Source organism: Asterias amurensis, chromosome 4 (genome assembly GCF_032118995.1).
Source record: "Asterias amurensis chromosome 4, ASM3211899v1".
NCBI classification, from domain to species: Eukaryota; Metazoa; Echinodermata; class Asteroidea; order Forcipulatida; family Asteriidae; genus Asterias; species Asterias amurensis.
Genome location: NC_092651.1, coordinates 20,004,848 through 20,024,343, shown reverse-complemented (window position 1 = coordinate 20,024,343; position 19,496 = coordinate 20,004,848). Strand labels below are relative to the sequence as shown.

The 19,496-nt window shown below is 38.8% G+C and overlaps 1 protein-coding gene across 5 annotated transcripts in view; it reads right to left on the bottom strand.

Moving 5' to 3' along the window:
* The window catches only part of LOC139936139 (gamma-aminobutyric acid type B receptor subunit 2-like), a 268,807-nt gene that overhangs the window by 18,088 nt on the left and 231,223 nt on the right, over positions 1–19,496 (bottom strand). For 3 of the 5 annotated variants that reach the window (XM_071930875.1, XM_071930874.1, XM_071930876.1), the window contains 5 exons: positions 17,400–17,507; positions 16,130–16,252; positions 14,592–14,737; positions 13,651–13,843; positions 505–10,646 (listed from right to left, as the gene is read on the bottom strand). In XM_071930875.1, coding sequence (XP_071786976.1) covers positions 10,461–10,646; positions 13,651–13,843; positions 14,592–14,737; positions 16,130–16,252; positions 17,400–17,507 — 756 coding nt within the window. In that variant the 3' untranslated portion in view covers positions 505–10,460. Of the gene's footprint in view, positions 1–504; positions 10,647–13,650; positions 13,844–14,591; positions 14,738–16,129; positions 16,253–17,399; positions 17,508–19,496 lie in introns of those variants that run through there. The other 2 variants (XM_071930878.1, XM_071930879.1) reach the window with 2 other exon arrangements.

Genomic DNA, 19,496 nt, shown 5'->3' with positions numbered 1-19,496 from the left:
GTCAGGTCTGCTATCATGACACTCTCGTGGAATACGGTTTGCTTTCATATAAGTAACAACCCACATCAAAGCAAGTACAGATCCGTTCTTTCACCATGTTATTTTGTCGTCAAATTGTCAGTATATGTCATTTTTGTATGAACAGCAGTTAAACTTTATGGACAGTTAAAGGAACACGTTGCCTTGGATCGGACGAGTTGGTCAAAACAAAAGCGTTTGTAACCGTTTTTTTTATAAAATGCATATGGTTGGAAAGATGTTTTAAAAGTAGAATACAATAATCCACACAAGTTTGCCTCGAAATTGCGTGGTTTTCCTTCTACTGTGCGAACTAACATGGTCGGCCATTTATGGGGGTCAAAATTTTGACCCCCATAAATGGCCGACGTGTTAGTCGACGAGGTAAAAGGAAAACCACGCAATTTCGAGGCATGTTTGTGTGGATCATTGTATTATACTTTTACAACATCTTTCTACCCATATGTATTTTATAAAAAACGGTTACAAACGCTTTTCAAAGACCAACTCGACCGATCCAAGGCAACGTGTTCCTTTAACCACATTATTTACTTCTTAAAATGTCTTCGTCTTGTCAGAACTGAGCCTAATGGTGGTTATGATCGATTCAACTTAGATTTGACTTTTCTAGATCGACGCCAGGTGCAGATAGATAAATAGTTATGTTTATTTCTTTTTACAGGCGTGGACACCGGCCAATTTACAGTAAACATTACAATTACAAATATTTCTTAATTTCGAAGCCAACAACTACATTCGGCAATGCATAATCATTCCGTATTCAAATTGATTGCTGTGATGAACTGTGAAAAATGCTTTGCTTTTGTTTTTTGCTTGTTGAAATGCTTACACTTGGAAGTAATATAAAAAAGTATACGGTTTGTCATTGCTTTTTGCGAATAAGGAACTAGCTGTTGCAAACTGCCAACCAACAAAAATAACCTGCGGTATCAATGCACTGTTTTTTGGTAGGTCCTCAAGTGTCGACCCTATGCCACAGTCAAAGGACTTGATGTGTGTTCGACTAAAAAAAAGGTTTGATGTGTTTGCTGTAATACAAGTGGATGTTTACATTATAAATGCTTGAAGCGGTGCTGTGTATACGCAAGTGTGGAGCATTTTGTGGTTCAAATCGATTCGAGTTAGACAAGAAATGTCACGCACCTGACTGAATAGCAGACAGGGAAGCCACATTGTTCGCGAAAAATAGGCAGAGTTTAAACACCTGCAAGAGAGTGTAATGCTTCTGTATTTCCTTTAGCAATTCAACATAAAAAGTGTCGTCTAACTTGCAACTGCGTGCCAATCATAGAGACGATGACCATTGTCAAAGTGTTTATATTTTTTCGCGTTGAAAGGACAAAACATCTTTTGGATTCAGTTCCAAATAAAAAGGAGATTGCAATCCCATCACAACCCAGCCCGAAGGACTAACGCCACTTACGAATCAGATTTTCGATTTACAGATGGGTCTTCTTTTGTTCTCCTTTCTTTCTCCATTTCCACGTCTTTTATTCCCAATTTGGTTCAGGTCAAATTGCCTGAGAGGAAGATGATGATATGACTGGAAACAAGTTCGGACCTTCAACCCCCGTTATTATGAAGTATGGCGTACGTGAGTAAAGGAACACGTTGGGTTGGTTTATCTTCACAAGCCGCACCTGCGTCCAAATAATGAGTACTTTTTCTTTCTTTCAAAAAGCAGGGCCCAATTTCATAGAGCTGCTTAGCATGAAAATTTGCTTAGCATTAAACTTCTTCTTGATAAAAACATGATTACCAACCAAATTTCTATTTGTTGTATATTTCTTATTACTTGTATTCAGCTGTTGTGTGGTTATCCTGAAAATCACGTGGAAATTTGGCTGATAATCCTGTTATCATCAAGGAAGAAATTTCATGCTCAGCAAATTTTTGTGCAAAGCAGCTCCATGAAATTGGGCCCAGGTCTCGCGTTCGTTCTCCTCGGACTACTAATCATGGTACAAGCCTCTCAACAAGGCCATAGATGTTAAATTGAAGAAGGGGGACACGAGGCTGACTTGATTTGACATCAAGATCCCTGTTTGATAGGCTGTAATATCCCTCAGGCTGCTCTAGTTCAACCTTCTACGTTCTCTGCAGAATGAAGGCAACTCCATGAGCAGTCCTCTAATAATGAGAGATTATGTAGGTATTCAAGACATATTATTTGGGAGATGGTAGCCATTTGGGCGCGTATACAAAACGTATACGTAATGGAAACAGATTGAGAAACAGATCTACAAGTCATTAACTGTGAGAACGTGCAATGCTTGTACCATCTCTATGTTTGTACTGACATACTCCAGTCATTACACAAAGTTAAAGCCCTATAATTAAAGCCGTTTTTATTTTCAGTGTAAACTACGTCGCCTGGAGAAAGAATACCCACATTGAAACCTATAACAAGTCACGCACATGGGTAAATGGGTTCGACTCCTACTTGAGTCTCACGTGGTGGTGTGCACTAACCATGCAGATATGAGCACAACATCACACGAAGAAACAGCGTTTACATGTGAAATGAGAATGTTATCTTGTCATTTTAGCTTTTGAAGGAAAAGTTTCTCCTAGCGTTTAAACGTGATGCCATAACAGGTTATACACAGGGTCATCTTCAATTTGGTATCAGCTTGCAATAATGTTCAATCTCATTTAAACACATAAAGAATAACAATGGTTTTGCTAGGTTAGTTAAACATTGTCAATCAATTTACTGTCGTCTCGTGTCAGTCATAGGCTTAGAGGACAATGTTTTAGTTCCGAAAACATACAATACTCTCAAATCATTTTGCTTTCCACAGAAACAATTAAATGTTTCAATCAAACTATTACCGTTCCATCACCTCTTTCGAAGAAAGCACCTAATTTTGTATAGGACCAGTCAAGATTTTTGATCATTTTCAATAACTTTTTCCCTCAAAAAGTTGTTGAGTATCTCGCATTGAAATACTTGTTCTCTTGTTGGTGATAGAAACACAAATGTAAAATTGAGTTCTGACAATTTTAGCTGTGTTTCAATTGAAAATGCCAAAAATAGGTCCAATGATTCAGGGTGGTGCAGTCTGTATAACATTTTAGTGGAAACTGTGCTGGGAGATACCAATTTGTCCCAATGGAAAGGGTTATTTCTTACCAAATAATTCTCTAATTTAGGTACCAGTTCCACCACATCCATTTTTGGAGAGAAGGGTGGTACAAAAGGGTTTCTTTGGGGGACCGGAATTTTTGTAAACGCCTGGTCTTTGTCAACGACATAGTGGCTTACATTTTTCTGGTAACATTCACCAGCATGGTATCCACTATACTGTTAAACTTGGTCAAAGCATTGCTCAATGGTCAGAGTAATACTGAAGTTTGTATAGGTCTGTCTTATTTTGTCAACAGTTTCAAGTCTGGTCAGAGAAAAAAATCACCATTAATTAAATTAATTATGAACGACTCTCATGGTGTCTATAAGGCGTGAAACATTTGGAAGATTTGTGTTTGCAATGCATTTTCCTGCCCAATTTTGAGAAAATGTTCTATATCTAATGCACAAGGCGATCAAAAACACCAGAAGAAAATATACAAAACGTATGGAATTTATGCCAAGAAATACATTACACCTTTACAGAGTTGAGAGTGGTCGGGTGACTAAAAATCACACTTCGCTTCCTGTCTGCCGTGTCTCCAGCACTACTGTTAAAAATCGACTCGCCCTCGGCTTTTTACAAAAAAAATTCACAGAAACCTTCAATCATCGATGAATCGACGATTCAGTTGCCGATGTATCTCAAAAACTTACAGAGTCTATTTTTAATGGGTTATACATGGTTCGTTTGTGGCGCATGGACTGCCCATCATTTCCCCATAGTCAGTCAAAATTGCCTGAGTGCATATTTGTTCACGGTCCGATTGATAACGGAGCTGGGAACTAGACCCCACGATTTCGATTTCCGGTTCTTTTCGTTTTTGTCCCAATTCTTTCCATTCCCATGACAGCTCATGACCTAGTTCAAATCCTTTACTAGAGAGCTTTCAACGGGACGGGATAGCTCTAGCCGTTGCATGAAAATCCTATCTTCTGAAATAATCAAGGAGTTCCCATTATCAAAAAAGAGAAAAACAAATTGAAGTTTATTTTATCCTCGGCTTTTGAGCATGAAAACCAGATTCCAATAACAAAGACCCAAAGTCAAGAAGAAATGAAGCTGAGCTCGACTCTAAATTTGATTTCCGTCCAAGTCACATTATTTGTCCGTCCGTTACTTTGTTTGGCTAACCCAGCAATCCATTGTTAACAAATGTAGTACATTCCTTTGTATCTCTAATTGCAGCTAGTTTGTCCAAGCTTCCCAAAACCACACACAGCCCCGTTTGCATGCAACGTGATACACGCTGTTAAAATACAATATTGGTTTACAACTGTGTTTAATTCAGAAAGCAGCACAACGTTAACATGCTAAGCGACAACAAGGACTTCAAAAGCTTCTGTTAAATTGCTACCCGTAAAATTAAGCCTTTTATAGGTTTCGTACACAACAAGATATGGTGTCCTATCCCCTTCTCGATAACCTAGAACGTGAGATTGAAAGAAAACAGAATAAGATTGGGATCCTAACCAAGCGAAGCATGTTTTAAAATTGATGAATATTTTGGCGAAGACCAAGTGCGCAATCAGACATTGCAGTATTTAGTTCTTGATAGTCCAATATTTACACAAGCCCGATAAAATCATCTAGCATCTAGAAGAAAATCGTAATATTCCCCTTTACTTATTTTCTCCATTATAAAACCAATCAATTCCAAACCGCCCGAAGAATTGCATGTTTCTTCATCTTCATATTTGAGTGTTCAGATCAATTCGAGATGGCTAACCCAAGAAAGATGATTGGCACAGAAACCTTCACAATAAACGACTCAAAGGAAGGGCACAAAACCTAGTGCACGGACGAGTATCAGGTATGAAGTACATTCAAACACATTGGAAGGTATTACAAGATATCAAATGCCAACCCTTACCACCAGCAACAAAATCCAAAAGATAACAATCACTTAAAAAAAAATAGTCACATTGTTCTTCGCGCCCTCGAGAACATAAATTTGCATCATTAATTTGATCGAGAAAGAAGTTATGATGGTCGAGTATATAAAGTGATAAAGTGGTTATAAATGTGGTTATCTTGAAAGGGAAATGTTCTTGCTTGCCTTCTGCAATGGTCTTATGAAGGGGGTTATGCTTTGAACATTGACATACAAATGAAAGTGTGGATAGGTCACGTCTGTAGTCTTATAATGGTCGGTTGTCATTGGTGTAAAATGTCCGTCGATGACGTCAGTCATTATAACGCGTTATCAACGGCATGGATCAAGATACGGTCGGACCTTACTGGCGTAACTATGATGTATGTGGTTCGAATTTAGGCGGTAATCTAACACCATTACATTAAGACCCCTTCCCATCCGTCTTTGCCGACCTCAATGTGTATCTCAATTATTGATAGTTCGATCATTCTGGATCAATCATGTCCAACACTACTTTCCAAAACCAATCATCAAATTTGTTCACGTTATTTCGTCAAACCAGACGCACACAGCTTACGTAAAATCTGTCTCACCAATGAGTTAAATGGGGTTTTGACCATGAGGATATGATGTGCCATTTAGTGTGATCAACCTCTCACTTCAAATGTCCAACAAGCAGGTGCACTATTGGTATGTCCGATAGGGGAAATATTTGGGTGAATGATGTGCCTTTGATGATACAAGCATTTAACCTGGCACACAATCAACGCATGTCATGTTAAATATATTTGGTTATCAGGTCAAATTGTCCTGTGTGAACCATGAAGGTAGGATAACAAACGATGGCAGCCACTTCGAGCCGAAATTAGAATTTCTGTTATCAAATCAACTTCAAATTTACACCATGTGACTGAATTGATAAAAACTTGATCAAACTTTTGCCAAAATCTATGCATGCATCATGACAGGCCTATCCCATAACATATGCGTAATATACTATTTATATTAAATTATGAAAAATATACTTAGTTGTTGATTGCGTATTATGCAAAAACATTACATTATGTCGTACTTCAACAAAATTAGTCAGTGGCGTTATGTTTCGACCCTTATAGCAGAGTCTTTTTTCGAAGTCTTTCTTTTTTAGCCTTCGAGAAAGGTTCTGCTACTATATAGGTCGAAACGTCAGGCAAAAAAGTTATCCACACAAAAATAAATAATGTATTCCTTACTCGGAACGCTTACAGCGTACAGACTGCCATGTGCATAATACATTTTGTTTTCAACTTAAGCAATATTAACAACCAAACAAAAACAAAAAACAAAAAACAAACAAACAAACAAACAAACAAACAAACAAACAAACAAACAAACAAGCAATCATGTTTTAGATTCAGAATTGAAATTATAAAAAAATAACTCATGTGGGAAAACAAATTTAGCTGTATTCTAGGGCCGATATCTTTCACCAAATAGCAAAAATGTGGACGTCTTTATAAATATCAAACTTAAGGGCCCCTTACTCTACTCAATACTCTCCCTTATCGTAATACTGACCCAGGGCCAAACAATATAGTTTATAATATACAATTCAAATGAAATATGTGTTGATTACTATTTTATATCCATATATTGTTTACTATTTTAAAGTACAGACAATTATATTATTTTCATTCCATTTTTACATAGCACTTATTTTGTTTTTACCTGATTAAAAACACATTTGTATATATTTAAATACTTTATACAACGCAGTTACATGAGAGAAAACGCTTTAACGAGAAAGTTAGTAAAGCTTTGGGGTTTCTATTTTAAATACTCTAAAATGTACCCGCCCCATACAAAATGTCCTCCCGTGTCATAGATGTGAACAAAGATTAAAGACTCAAAGCAAAGCCACCAAAAATTGAACGTGACAACAACAAGCGAGCAACCAACAAAAGACACTTGGTTGTGAACCATTCATTGATGAATCCTTTTTCAATTCCAGAATCTGATGGCCCTATATTATGGCGTATAATAGCGGCTGCTGAAAGGTGGAACATGGGGCCTATATAAAGGCTATATAGAGGCCCACATAGACAGAAATCCGTGAAAAAAAGAACCAATGAAAAAGGTCTCTTGGCACATTTTTCTCCTCCGTGGTATTTTGATGAAAAGACCGAACTCCGCGTGAATCAACCCACTATGTTTAAGTAACCGTACCGGGGACCGTGGGGAAATTCACCGGTGTTGCTTTCGTTTCATTTGGTAATGCCAACGGTTGTCCGGAACTCTACTTGCATGAAATGAAATTTCAAAGCGATTGCCATGAGACAGAACGATCCACAGGGGGATAAATAAAACGAAGAAACTATTATGTTTAAAAAAAGGATGACAAAAAGAAGGAGACAAGAATTGTCTCCCTTGGTGAGAAACGCCAAGTGCGTTTAAATTAGAGCTATATACAAAGGGCTTTTTCATATTAAGGTCACATTGTCGTGTTCATGTGCATGCAGTAGCGATCACGAACACTTCATATAGTTCCATAACAGTGGGACCAGACTATTTCCACTCCATTCTCAATTTAGTCTCCTCGTTGAGTTTTAAAGAAAGAACATGCAGTAATGGAGAGAGAGGGAGAGTTACTCTAAACCACCTGCAGATTCGGGAATGAATTTGAATCTTCACACTGTAGTTTGGCATGACTATGAAAATACACACCATGCCGCAGCCATTTTTGGTATCTTTCGAACACATAAAGGCTCTGTCCAAAATAAGCCATATACAACTTGTCTCGTTTTCAAGAAAGAACGCAGTGAAGCGAAACAGGTCAACGACTGAGATACCGGAAAACATAAACTTCAGAAAACAGAAACGAATCCGTAATAAAAATGGACGGGATTGATCAGAATTTGTTCAGAAGATCCACCAACAGATCTGAGTCCAGACGTTCTTGTAATTTACATTCCCTTTCTATTATACGAAATGACCAAAGACATTCGTCTATTAGGTGCATCACATGGATAATCTTTACCCAGCATTTCTTGCTCCCCAGTGGTTTGGTAATATCTTTTTAATGGGTCCTCTGAGAATTGTTTTTCCAAATGAAAAGGGCTTTACGTTTATTACCACTCCAATATATTTCCCGTAAGATTTGAAACGAACATGACATGTTCGAACAATCTGTTATTCTAAACTATGTTGTCATGGGAGAACGCAAGCAAAATGTTAAGTTACATGAATGCTTGGACAAATTGGCAAAGCAGTAGCTGCCGAGTGAATGTTAATTACCCGTCCAAGCATTCGAACTCAACGCCAAAGGTGTACTTTTTCCTGCGCAGTTGGGAAATCATTCTGTTAGGGAATCTTCACCACTATTCGTGGCTGTTGAGCAATATCTCTGTAGCGGGTCCTTTGAGTATACTGTTTTCCGTGAAAAAGGCATACGTTGATTACCACTCCAATGTATTTCCCATAAGGTTTGTAAAGACAATGACATTTTCGTACAGTCTGCTAATTTCAATTTGTCAAGAGAGATCAAACTCAAACATAAGGTACATCATTCTGTTAGTCCCAATTATGTTGCCACGGGAGAACGCACGCAAATATTCAGACAACCTCAATGAACATGAATGCTCGGTGCATGTTGAAGCATTCGACTCCTCACCAAAAGTGTATGTTTTCCCATAGAGCTATATAGGGGTCCTAGCTCTATGGTTTTCCTAATAAGTTAGCCTTTCGAAACTCTCTTTTTGTTGTGTGTATATCCCAGGCACCAATGTTTTTCTGCATTACAAAATTGCAACTAGTGGGATTTTCGTCTTCTTCTAAATTGATTCGCAAAAGGGAATCCTTAAATAAAAATTGAGGATGGCAATTCTATAGTGAAGAAAAACTTGCTCACAGGCAAGGTGAGTGGTCGGCTTATCTCTCGTTGCAAATCTTCCCTGGCGTGCGCTGGGCATGTGCGAGCAAATCACACTGCCGTGTCAACGTCCTCTACGGCTGATTGCCATCGGGTGTATCACAAAGACGCGTGGTATCTCCGTTTTTGGTTGTCCACGTGCAAGCTCACCTTGTGGGAATTTCTGTTTATATAAAGGCAGAAGTGTTGTAGACCCAAGAGGGAAGACAATCATAATGGAGTTCCCTTGAACACAGCTGAACAAAAATTATGGTTGTCGATTTGGAGTCAAACTCGCAAAGGAAGAAAGTCTCTTCACGTTTCTCCATTTCACTCTATCATGTGATGTATGTTGACAAGCAATATTCCCATTGTATTTAGATCATTTCTCCACATATTAACACAATTATTACAATTCACAAATATATATGCAAACCATTGTGTTTGATTACCAATTGAGGGAACCAAACATCATTTGTGCATTGCGTTTATAACGGGATTTGCAGGTCCAATATTATATCATACGAGGCTTGTTTTCACACTAAAAGTTGCATTTTTGCCTTGCTTGGATCACCATTTACGCAAAGTAACTTTACACGGTGAGTTTAAAGAGTCGGTGAAACAGAACAGAACCCAACAGAAAGCCACGGCTATCTTTGGTATTATACGGCAAAACAACATAGAGGATGACTTAACACGTAAGGGAAGCGTCCCAAAGTCCCACTGGGATCTGGCTGGGGATTTTCAAAACACTAACGCAAACTGCCTCTGCCGATGACCGGGTGAACTTCATGCGACTTTAGGTGAACAGAACGTGTCATCGTGAGACTGTACTCACAAATAAGCCGTGTTTTATAGCACTGTGATGGATCGATTACATCCAAACATCATATCTTGTCCTAACGTCACGATCTCAGTTAGTGATGCGTTACCAATGTTTACAGCTCTTGGCTGATGGTGGCGACTATCTTGCTGAACAATCATAACCATATACAGTAGTAAGATGACAAAAAGGGCATTATAGGGTAGCCCCAACGACATCCAAATCCGCACGCATGCTAAATCACTAGGGACATCGATGTAGACTGGTCCCCTGTCCTTATAACGCAAGGATGAGGACATGACTGTGTTGGCTTTATATGTATACACACGTATATACGTCAAGTTTAACCGAGAATTTCTAGAACCACCAACGCCATGTGAAATGATGTGAGGTCAAAGGTGATTAAGTGAGTGATCTCACAAGCAGATCTCTGACACAATTCACGAAGTGTGACGTTAGGTGCCAGGTAAACTCCGTGCCACAAAACATATTTTGCGAAAAGATACTGGTCAGTGTCATTGTCTTCACCAATACGTTCCAAAGTTACAGTGTGTTGTCATCGGTGGTTCTTTTACGTCAAGTGTGGGTTAAAAACAACCGTCATGGCAACCCAGCCACACAGGTACATGAAGGGGCAAAAAGTATATAGATACATTCTGTACAGCTCTTCGGATTTTATATTTACAAAGTTTTGTTTGATTTGAATCATATTTTGGCTTCACTCGATCGTTCCCGTTCGTCCTGAACCACCGTGCTGTACTCTCCACCGATCATGACGCTTCTTGTCCGCTCCTCGCTCGGGCCGTTCCTGGTGCCCTGTCGACCGTTGATGTTCGACATCACTCGGGTCCCGACCTCTTCAGGCGCGTAACCATAGATGATTCTCAAAACCTTCAGAGGGTATCAAGATGAGGGTTGTTAGTGTGATGTAACCCTTCTCGAAGCATGCAACCTTGATGAAGACATTTACGAGATATGCTAAGCAGAACATGGACATGCAGCACACATCTATACGTCTACATCTATTCAGCTACTTGCCAAAGCCTTTTGGAGGTGGACGGTGGAAAACATGAACATGCAACATGCAACGTGAAGGAAAACAATTTCACTGTTCCTTCTTTGACTTAAAGGTGCAGCGTCAGTCTGCTTGCGGCTGGACATAACATGAACTTTAACCCAGTTACTACACGTGCGTGTGTTAACCGTCTATCGCTACGCGTGTGCAGCAACTGTGGGTGAACGTTCAAGATTCAATGTCTGGCCAAAGACTCGCTGTGATCACGGCGACAGTGGCCCTTTCTTAACCAAGACCAAAAATTTCATTTAAAAAACGAGCTACCAAACTTGTTGGTGCTTACAAAAACTAAGCAAAAACTGAAAGCACAGATAGAGCTTGAAGACTTTATACAACAACAGTCCGTACACTAGTCCGTACACTAGACAGTTGCTTTACAAACTGAGAGCATTGCAGACATTTGCACTAGTTTTTAGTTAACTAAAGTTTTTTAATTTAACTATCATCAGAGTACGATAGCTTTGAAAAAATAGAATTAGCTGTTGCAAACAACTTACCAACCAAATGGACCGAGAGTATAAATGCAAAAAATAGTTAATGGCCTGACGTTTCGACCCTAGCAGAGTCTTTCTCGAAGGCTAAATGACAACACAACAAACATGAACAGGTAACCGATAGCATCGAACAGGTAACTGATAGCACTACGATAGCTTTGCCATAAAATGTCCTTCGAAGTCAGAGAACATCATCTTGCAAAGATCAACGCAGTCAAGCGTGACTCCAAACTAGACAATAAGCACGAAGAGCCACATGTGACTTTAACAGTTACAGACTCATAAAGACATCAATTTTTAACATTATTCATTCGTGCAAGCCAGTAATTAACCAATAAGTCTTTAGATAAGTGTATACTCATGCATGACATGACAATTAGCCAGTAGGTCGTTAAACACTAAACGGGAAAGGACACAAACAGATGAGACCATCAATGTTTATTGCATAGCAACGCCGGTGTCGCATGCAACTATGTCCTCTGTGCAATACTATCCGGAGGATAGTATTGCATATGTAATATTGTCCGCCAGACGGTTTTGCATATGCAATCGTGTCCGCCCGGACGCTGCTGCATAATGCAATTGTGTCCGCCCGGACACATTTGCATATGCAGTTGTGTCCGCCCCATGTAAAACCGTCCTTGCAGAAAATTAAACGCCCTTGGTCGACGAAACACGTTCGCCATTATTTTTTCAAACTGAAGTGCATGTCATGAATGTCATGGGAAATGTTCGGCCGTTGGGTATTCTCTGCAATCATAAAATACGTCGTTAATATTCATGCTGCATATGCATAGGTTCAGTGCATGCACGCAAAACCTCACTTGATAACGAGTAATGGGGAGAGTTTGATAGTATAAAACATTGTGAGAAACGGCTCCCCCTGAAGTGACGTAGTTTTCGAGACAGAAGTAATTTTCCACGAATTTGATTTCGAGACCTCAAGTTTAGAAACTTGAGGTCTCGAAATCAACCATCTGAAAGCACACAACTTCGTGTGACAAGGGTGTTTTTTTTTCTTTCATAATTATCTCGCAACTCCGACGACCAATCGAGCTCAAATTTTCACAGGTTTGTTATTTTATGTATATGTTGAGATACACCAAGTGAGAAGACTGGTCTTCGACAATTACCAATAGTGTCCACTGTCTTTAATATGCCATGAAGGTAACGTAAGTCATGCAAATGATAAGGGTTGCAGTGGAGCATGGTCAGTGTCTCACTTTATCAACAAAGATATCAGTCAAATGACATATCATTCGTGCATTATTTACATAGAATGACTGACATAAAACAAACGTTACGTGCACATACTCCCCAATGCATGCAGGAGGCAAAATAAGTTTGACAATGACACATGTCTATGCAGTAAAGAGAAGAGGGTACATCCTTAAAATTTTTCCATAAATCTTTCATGAGAATATTGTTTGCTATTCGAAGTACAGACAGATATACAAATAATAAAAACCATTTTTTTTTTTAATTCACATGTTTCAGGCCTTTCGAGGTATGGCTAATGCGAGCAATGGTTGCCCAACTTTCTTGTAAAATTGTAATCTTAAAGCCAGAAGAAGGTCGCCTTTCTGCCCGTGATATGCACAGGTACTGATATCTTAAAGCCAGAAGAAAGTCACCTTTCTGCCCGTGATATGCACAGGTACTGATATCCAGAATTACGGTCAGGTAATCATATAAAGGCTGTTCCAACAATGATGACATAGAAACTACATACAACATGACAACGTGGACGGAAAATCTGGTGACCAGTGAAAAATGGTGGGATATTTAAATGACAATTAACTGGGCACGCTGGCCAGTCACTGAAAAAAAAAAACCCACAGTAAACCCTGCACACTAAATTACAAACTACTCAAGCGTATCTACACTATTTTTTGGGTGTACATGCAGCAAAACATCAAGTACACATGACAAACTGGGCACGCTGCCCAGTCACTGAAAAAAAAAACACGGTAAACCCTGCACACTAAATTACAAACTACTCAAGCGTATCTACACTATTTTGTTGGTGTACATGCAGCAAAACATCAAGTACACATGACAAACTGGGCACGCTGGCCAGTTACTGAAAAAAAACCACGGTAAACCCTGCACACTAAATTACAAACTACTCAAGCGTATCTACACTATTTTGTTGGTATACATGCAGCAAAACATTAAGTACACATGACAAACTGGGCACGCTGGCCAGTTACTGAAAAAAAACCCAGGGTAAACCCTGCACACTAAATTACAAACTACTCACGTGTATCTACACTATTTTTTTGGGTGTACATGCAGCAAAACCATCAAGTATATGAAGCCTCACCTTCGGTAGGAATAGTAGACATAACGTGAGAGTCGTACAAAAGATGATAAGACCGCCAACGATGGCATATGTATAGCCACTGTTATCGGCTAGGAGATACGAGAGAGGCACCCCCAAGGCGCTGAATATGACCACGTTATAGATGGACAGACCTATGTATTTACTGTCATTCAGGGCTGGAATGTTCACATTTCTGAACATGTGATGGCGGGATGTGAATGAGAGATAAAGAGAATAGAAGGTGTAGAGCAAATACAGTTAGTTGGATTGTTAGATAAAACTCGACTTAGATTTGTTTCATCAAATTAGGTCCGAGGGCGGTGTTCGATATCAAATACCCAGTAAAGCTTTACGGATGAAGTCTCTAAACAGAAAAATTACAAGGACATTGGAATCAAGATGTGCCTTTTAGATTTGTAAGTCACTGTGTATCATTTTTAATTAAGAAAATGTCAAAAACGGCCTTTACATATGCTCACTTTGCTTCGCAGCTCGCTAAAAAGTAAGACCCACTTGTCTTATGAAGAGAAAACCTAAGATATTGTTATCATTATCGTTCAAGAATGAGGACAGCTGTTCGCACGCCATCTAAAATTTTGAAATAAAATGGATCGTAAACGAACTTTTGTGATAAATTGGCTTAAACCACGTACATAAATAAAGTTTCACATGAGAGAGCGTGGATTGATATTGTGAATTCTTCTTTCGTATAGAGAGGAGTACTTTTGAGTCAATGCAACCTATTGATCGTGATCATTTGGTCTGCATTCCCGAGACAATTTTGTTTTCGTAGCATAGAATTGCCATCCTTAAAAAAAAACTCCTGATTTTTTCAAGAATTCCCTTTTTGGAATCGACTTACAAGCAACAAAAAACATTGGCAATTTTTGAGAACGGATACAATAAATAGTGAAAGGAAGGAACAAAGGGTGAAACCTTACCTGGTCTGCCATACAATGAACGTCCCAAAGACGAGCAGTAATCCTTTGTAAATGTAGACCGCCCAGATGAAATACATGGAGAGTTCCCCACCGCAATTGTGTTGTTGTAGAACCACTATTGTGTTAGGTCTATCGGGTATTTCGTCCTGTAATTGGGGCCAAATATACATTCATTCATTCATTCATTTATTTATTGGTCACACTGGTTTAAAACAACATGAAATCTCAGTCACGTAGTGTGAAAAGTAAAAAGGAATCTTAAAAAAATATTACACACTAATGTGTTGGGTCTACCTTCTATAGGCCATAGATACATTCATGTATTAATTTTTTGTTCACATTTTGTTTAAAACAGCCACAAATTCTTAGTCATGTAAGTGTAAATGGATGCATAAAAAATATATGTATAAAATAAAATAAAAGCAAGCATGGAGAGTGCTAAGCGTGTACACATTTGGTTATTGCTAGACTGTGGGTTACCAACGGAGATTACACAGTGATGTGTGGGTTTGAGACTGGTTCCATGCTGATTAATGCTTAACAAATCTAGACGCCTCTAAGCAGGCCTTAACATACAAGACATCACTTTGTCATAACAAAAAAGATATATTCTGGTGTCTTGGTAACAATTCACTCAGTCTACATTATATATTTATTGATGTATAACAAAATATTCGTATGGTTTTTTGTTGTTTTTGTGCAGTATGTTTTTGCAACGTTAAGTATCTGAACCTTCTACTTTGTCATACCCCTCTTGCCGCTCTATTCATTTTTCCTTCGTAATATATTCATATCCACAGTGAAACGTTTTGGTTGACACACGCCATGTTTAATGGGACCATATACCTTTAGTTTTCGTTAACCTTTTGTTTTTTTTCCAATCAAATTTTTTTTCTGATTTTTTTCTTTCTTAGAAGTTAAGTTATTTTTGTTGCACATTTGCTTTTCACTCGGTGGTATGTCCTGCGTTTATCTTGTTTTGTTTGCCCTGCACTCTACCATGGCCAACTTTGTGGTTGGCCATGATAAATGACCTGGGCTTAAGTGTGCTTTCTTTAACCTCTGCCTATTGATATTTTGTATGATATTGATTTGCTCAATAAAGATTGATTTACCACCTCTGCAGCTAATTCCTTTTAAAGGGAAGGTACACGTTTGGTAGTTACTCAAAACAAAATTTTACTAACAAACTGACTTGGTAACGAGCATTGGAGAGCTGTTGATAGTATACGACATTGTGTGAAACGATTCCCTCTAAAGTAACGTAGTTTTTGAGAAAGAGATAATTTCTCACTAAAATAATAAAAGACTTCTAGCCAGAAGTCTTTTATTCCTATCTGAAACCACACAAATTCACCCAACAAGGGTGTTTTTTCTTTCATCATTTTCTCGCAACTTCGATGACCGATTGAGCCCAAACTTTCACAGGTTTGTTGTTTTATGCATATGATGGGATACACCAAGTGAGAAGACTGGGTCTTTGACAATTACCGAAGGTGTACCTTCCCTTTAAGTCGTTTTTTTCATTAGCGACTTACCTTTTTGCTAAGTACCCTGATTCGCACAGTCACATTGTCTAAGATCTGCCATAGTGTCAATATTGCGATGTCTATTAAGAGAAGGATGCCTACCATTACGAACAGACGGTAATCCTTGATTACCTGAAACAAAGAATAACAAACAATGCTATTTCTATAACTTCATATCTTCATAATCTCTCTCTCTTTCTTCCTCAATTTCATAGAGCTGCTTAAGCAGAAACAAAAAATACCTAACAATTTTCTGCTTACGAAAACTAAGCAGGATACCAGTTAAAGATGGTCTAGTTACACAATATTCTGGCTGGTAACCTTATTCTGGTAAGCATAACTTTGTTTGTGCTTAGCTGCTTTTGGTGCTTATAAGCATGCTCTATGTAATAGGGCCCTTGTCTATAATGCAAGCGGACAACATTGGTGTAACTGTCGAAGACATGTAACCGCAATATACATGAGACAGTTTTAGCTCCGCAATTGGTTATTGGATTTACGAAAAATCCCCCCCAATAATTAGTGTTATATTCAAACTATATAGCATTACAAGCTAAGAGAAGTTCTCAACAAGTTCTCTTCACAATTATCATCCATATACCAAAGTCAGTATACAAGTCTGTGAACGTTAATGTTTTGAATATATAACCTGGGGCCAATTTCATAGCGCTGCTTAACGGTAAGCACATTTGCGTGCTTACTGTAGCAGAAACATTTGCTTAAGCCTTAGTGTATTTCACAGGTTAGCAGAAAAAATTGGCGGCCATATTGCGTGTTATTGTGTATTTGCATTGTGACGTCATTTATTTTCGTGCGGTAAGCACCGGAAGGTTAGCATGCCTTTTCGTGTGCTTACGGTTAGCAGCGCTATGAAATAGAAACTGCAAAGTAAGCACAAAATCGGCCGCTATGAAATTGGGCCCAGTTGGAAGCTTGCAGTTTATTACCATTATATGTGTTTATTTTAATTATAGGTTGAACTGCTGTTTAACAACGCTGTATATCTATGACTACTACAGGCATTTTTTACACCCTGGCACTGATAAACGCTGCAGTTCAAGACTCCAGGGGATACCCAAGCATACTATTTGTGAGAGATTTCAATTGCATTAAAAATATAAATAAATAATTCATTATTATTTCAAAGATGTCACTTGCTTTTTTAGCTGCTGTCCAAATGATGAATTCGTTGGATTCTGTCTGGATTGCAGTGATACTTATACCGGAATAAAATGTCTAAAGAATTAAATATTTAGACGCATGTCAGCTCAAAACTCACCCGTTTTTGTAATTTCTTGTTTGTGAATATGCTGTAGACTCGCCACGTCTTTGAGAACATAGCCCCGAAGGAGAGGGTGAAACTCACGCCAAACAACCACGCCCGGAACTGCAAAGATAAAAATGGGTAAAAAGTCTTATTAAGCGATAACAAATGAGAACTTAAAAAAAAAAAAAAAAAATGCAGTGTCGACTTTAAAGTGAAGCACTCCCGTTTAAACCATTGGTACCAACCTGGATGCTAAAAGCAAAATAGAGAAACAAACAGTACATTAGTTAGGCTACTATTTGGGATGAACTACACTATAAAGAAACCCGGTTCAGAAGACCCGGTTTCGGGTACTGGGACCTGGCCCATCAGGTTGATCCGAAAAGTTATAGGTATATCAAAATTACACTTTAACCCGGATTCTGTTTCGGTATACTTCGAAACTGGACATTTACATTGGACATTCTCATAGGTTTGTATACTAATGCCCATGCAATCTCCAAATGAAAAGTAGACTTTCACATTCACCAATATTGTCTAATTTTGAAATAGCAAGGCAGACACTCGCTGCACAAACCCGAGTGGAAATGTCCAATGTCAAATATCAAACTAAGTTTAGTCTGTAATATTTTATACATCATTTGAGAGACTTGTAGTCTTTTCTTACCCCACTTTCAAGAGGACTCTATCTACTGAGTCCATCACGCAAGATTAACCACAAGATTGAAATACAAAATGAAAGCTTGATCCATCATCATCGTATCTCATGCAGAAATATTGTCTGGGTCATAGTGATATTAAAATCCATAAAATATGAAAGGTGATTTTTTTAAGTGAGGTCGAATTTAATTAACAACTTCAATGGATAAAATAAGCGGCAACCGACCCTTGGGAGGTCTCTTAAGTCGAGTGTTGACAGGTTAAAATTGCAAATGAGTAAACCGTGAAATTTAAGGTGAGCTGTTGATGCTCCAGTTGTTGCCGACGACAGAAGTAAAACCCTCCCTGGTGGGATCTGTAAAATCAGTCTATAAACCTTGTTCCCTTCATTCTACCATAAATAGCACACCATCCAAAGGACAAAGACTGGATAGCCCCAACGATTATCAAAAGGCCACTGAGAGCTTCTTCTATTTTCAGATTTGTTGAAAGATGCACCTGCTGAGTAATTCTTTTCCGTTTTGAAAAGATTATTTCATGGGGTGCTGAAAATCATCGTGTTAACAGGCGAGGTGAAGGACCTGTGTCGGTTTCAGAAAGATAGTCCTAACTTAGAACTATTTCTAGTACTCTTTACGATTTATTAAAAACTTGAGGCTACAATCCCGGCCAAAATGTTTGGGCCACCCCTGTCCTATTCCCCTGACCATAATCATTATCTCCCACGTCCCCCTGCTCAACGCAGAAGAGGGCCTTGCAACAACGAGAACCAACATTGAAAGGGGTCGGGGGCTCAACGAGATATGGCCGGGATTGTAGTCCTAAGTTGGGACGAGTAACCCATCGTCCTATAACTCGAGATGAGACTAGAACTTCTTCTAATTTCAGATTGTTGAATAATGCACCTGCTTTAATATTCTGTTCCGTTTTGCAAAGAAGAATAATAATAATAATAATAGTAATAATATGAAACATTTATATAGCGCTCTACGGAGAACAGAGCGCTTTACATGAGACTATGACAACAAAACAAAAGAAAAACAAACAAACTAGGATGGGTGGGGAAAAAGAAATGTCTTGAGGAGGCTTTTGAATACAGGCAACGAGATCGCCTGTCTCAGACCCGCGGGGAGCTCATTCCATAGGCGAGGGGCAGCTATGGAGAATGAGCTATCCCCAGCTTTCCGTCTAGTTCTAGGAACGGAAAGCCGGGTCTGATCAGCTGATGAGCGGAGTCGTTGCCTGTATTCATCAGCAGTATTGGAGTTTTGGGAATGAACAAGTTCAACCAGATATGATGGAGATTGGGTGTGGAGGATTTTGTATACATGAGTGAAAATTTTGAAGTTGATACGTTCTTTAACAGGGAGCCAATGCAGCGATGCAATCAGGCCGGCAGAAGGCTAGTCACGGCCACACGCAAATACTAGCCGAGCGGCCTTGTTTTGT